The sequence below is a fragment of the Austrofundulus limnaeus genome, unplaced genomic scaffold (assembly GCF_001266775.1).
Source record: "Austrofundulus limnaeus strain Quisiro unplaced genomic scaffold, Austrofundulus_limnaeus-1.0 Scaffold700, whole genome shotgun sequence".
NCBI lineage: Eukaryota > Metazoa > Chordata > Actinopteri > Cyprinodontiformes > Rivulidae > Austrofundulus > Austrofundulus limnaeus.
Window position 1 is genome coordinate 26412 of NW_013953102.1, and position 1230 is coordinate 27641.

The 1230-nt window shown below is 43.0% G+C and overlaps 1 protein-coding gene across 1 annotated transcript in view; it reads right to left on the bottom strand.

Moving 5' to 3' along the window:
• The window catches only part of hm13 (histocompatibility (minor) 13), a gene marked incomplete in the record, with an annotated part of 21771 nt that overhangs the window by 17768 nt on the left and 2773 nt on the right, over positions 1-1230 (bottom strand). The window contains 1 exon segment of the mRNA XM_014027928.1: positions 490-525. Within this exon segment, the coding sequence (XP_013883382.1) occupies positions 490-525 (36 nt within the window).

Below are 1230 nucleotides of genomic sequence, written 5' to 3' on the forward strand. Positions count from 1 at the left end.
ACTTAAACCCTCAGTACTTAAACCCTCAGTACTTAAACCCTCAGTACTTAAACCCTCAGTACTTAAACCCTCAGTACTTAAACCCTCAGTACTTAAACCCTCAGTACTTAAACCCTCAGTACTTAAACCCTCAGTACTTAAACCCTCAGTACTTAAACCCTCAGTACTTAAACCCTCAGTACTTAAACCCTCAGTACTTTAACCCTCAGTACTTTAACCCTCAGTACTTTAACCCCCCGTATTATAAACCTCAGTACTTTAACCCTCAGTACTTTAACCCCCCGTATTATAAACCTCAGTACTTTAACCCCCCGTACTTTAACCCCCCGTACTTTAACCCCCTGTACTTTACTCCACTCGTACTGGAGAAGCCACAGCACACAAACACATCAGAGTGAAACAGCTTCTGTCAGGTGAATCAGGTGAGTTTCAGGTGTGAAGCCTGCTGCAGGGCGGAGCTTAATGAAGGTGTGCAGCTCTCATACTCACTCTGAACCCAGAATCGTAATCATTTTCTCCGAGCTCCTACAAACAGGATGGTTGACAGACAGACAGGTGGACAGGTGTGCAGAGACACAGACAGGAAGAAGAAAAATCAGATCGGAGACAGAAGACCTGAGGCCATGTTTCCCAACCATCATCATCATCATCATCATCATCAGGAACAGTGTACAGGTGTTTGTTTCACAGGAAGTCATGTGACAGGAGGTCTCAGGTAAACCACACCTGAGATGTCTGAGGCAAACATCGTGTTCAGATTTGGAAGGAGGAAACTGATGATGGATTTCACAAAGGGCTGGGTTAAAACAAATCGATTTAATCGATCTGGATCGATTCTTGTTRAAATTCAGGTAAATCGATTCATAAGTCATGAGACGGATTTRCCCCCATGGGTGTTGTGTGCGATGAAGCTGTGTGTTGCCATGTTGTGTGTCCCTCCTGGCTTACATCCAGTTGACGGTCAGTGCTAACATTAGCTCCTGACATCAAGTTGTCTGGATCAGAATCACAAACATTACAGCTGAAGTTAAKGACAACAGAGACCATGATGACTTCTGTTTGTCTCGAACCAAAACTCCTGGATGTAAACATCTGACTGAAACTGATCTCTGCATGTAGAAATGTGTGAAAGATGACAGTCTAACTAAATCGTTTAGTTTTGTTTAGGGGTGTAAGAAAATATCGATACTGAAATATCGCGATATTTCATTTCCCGATACTGTATTGATA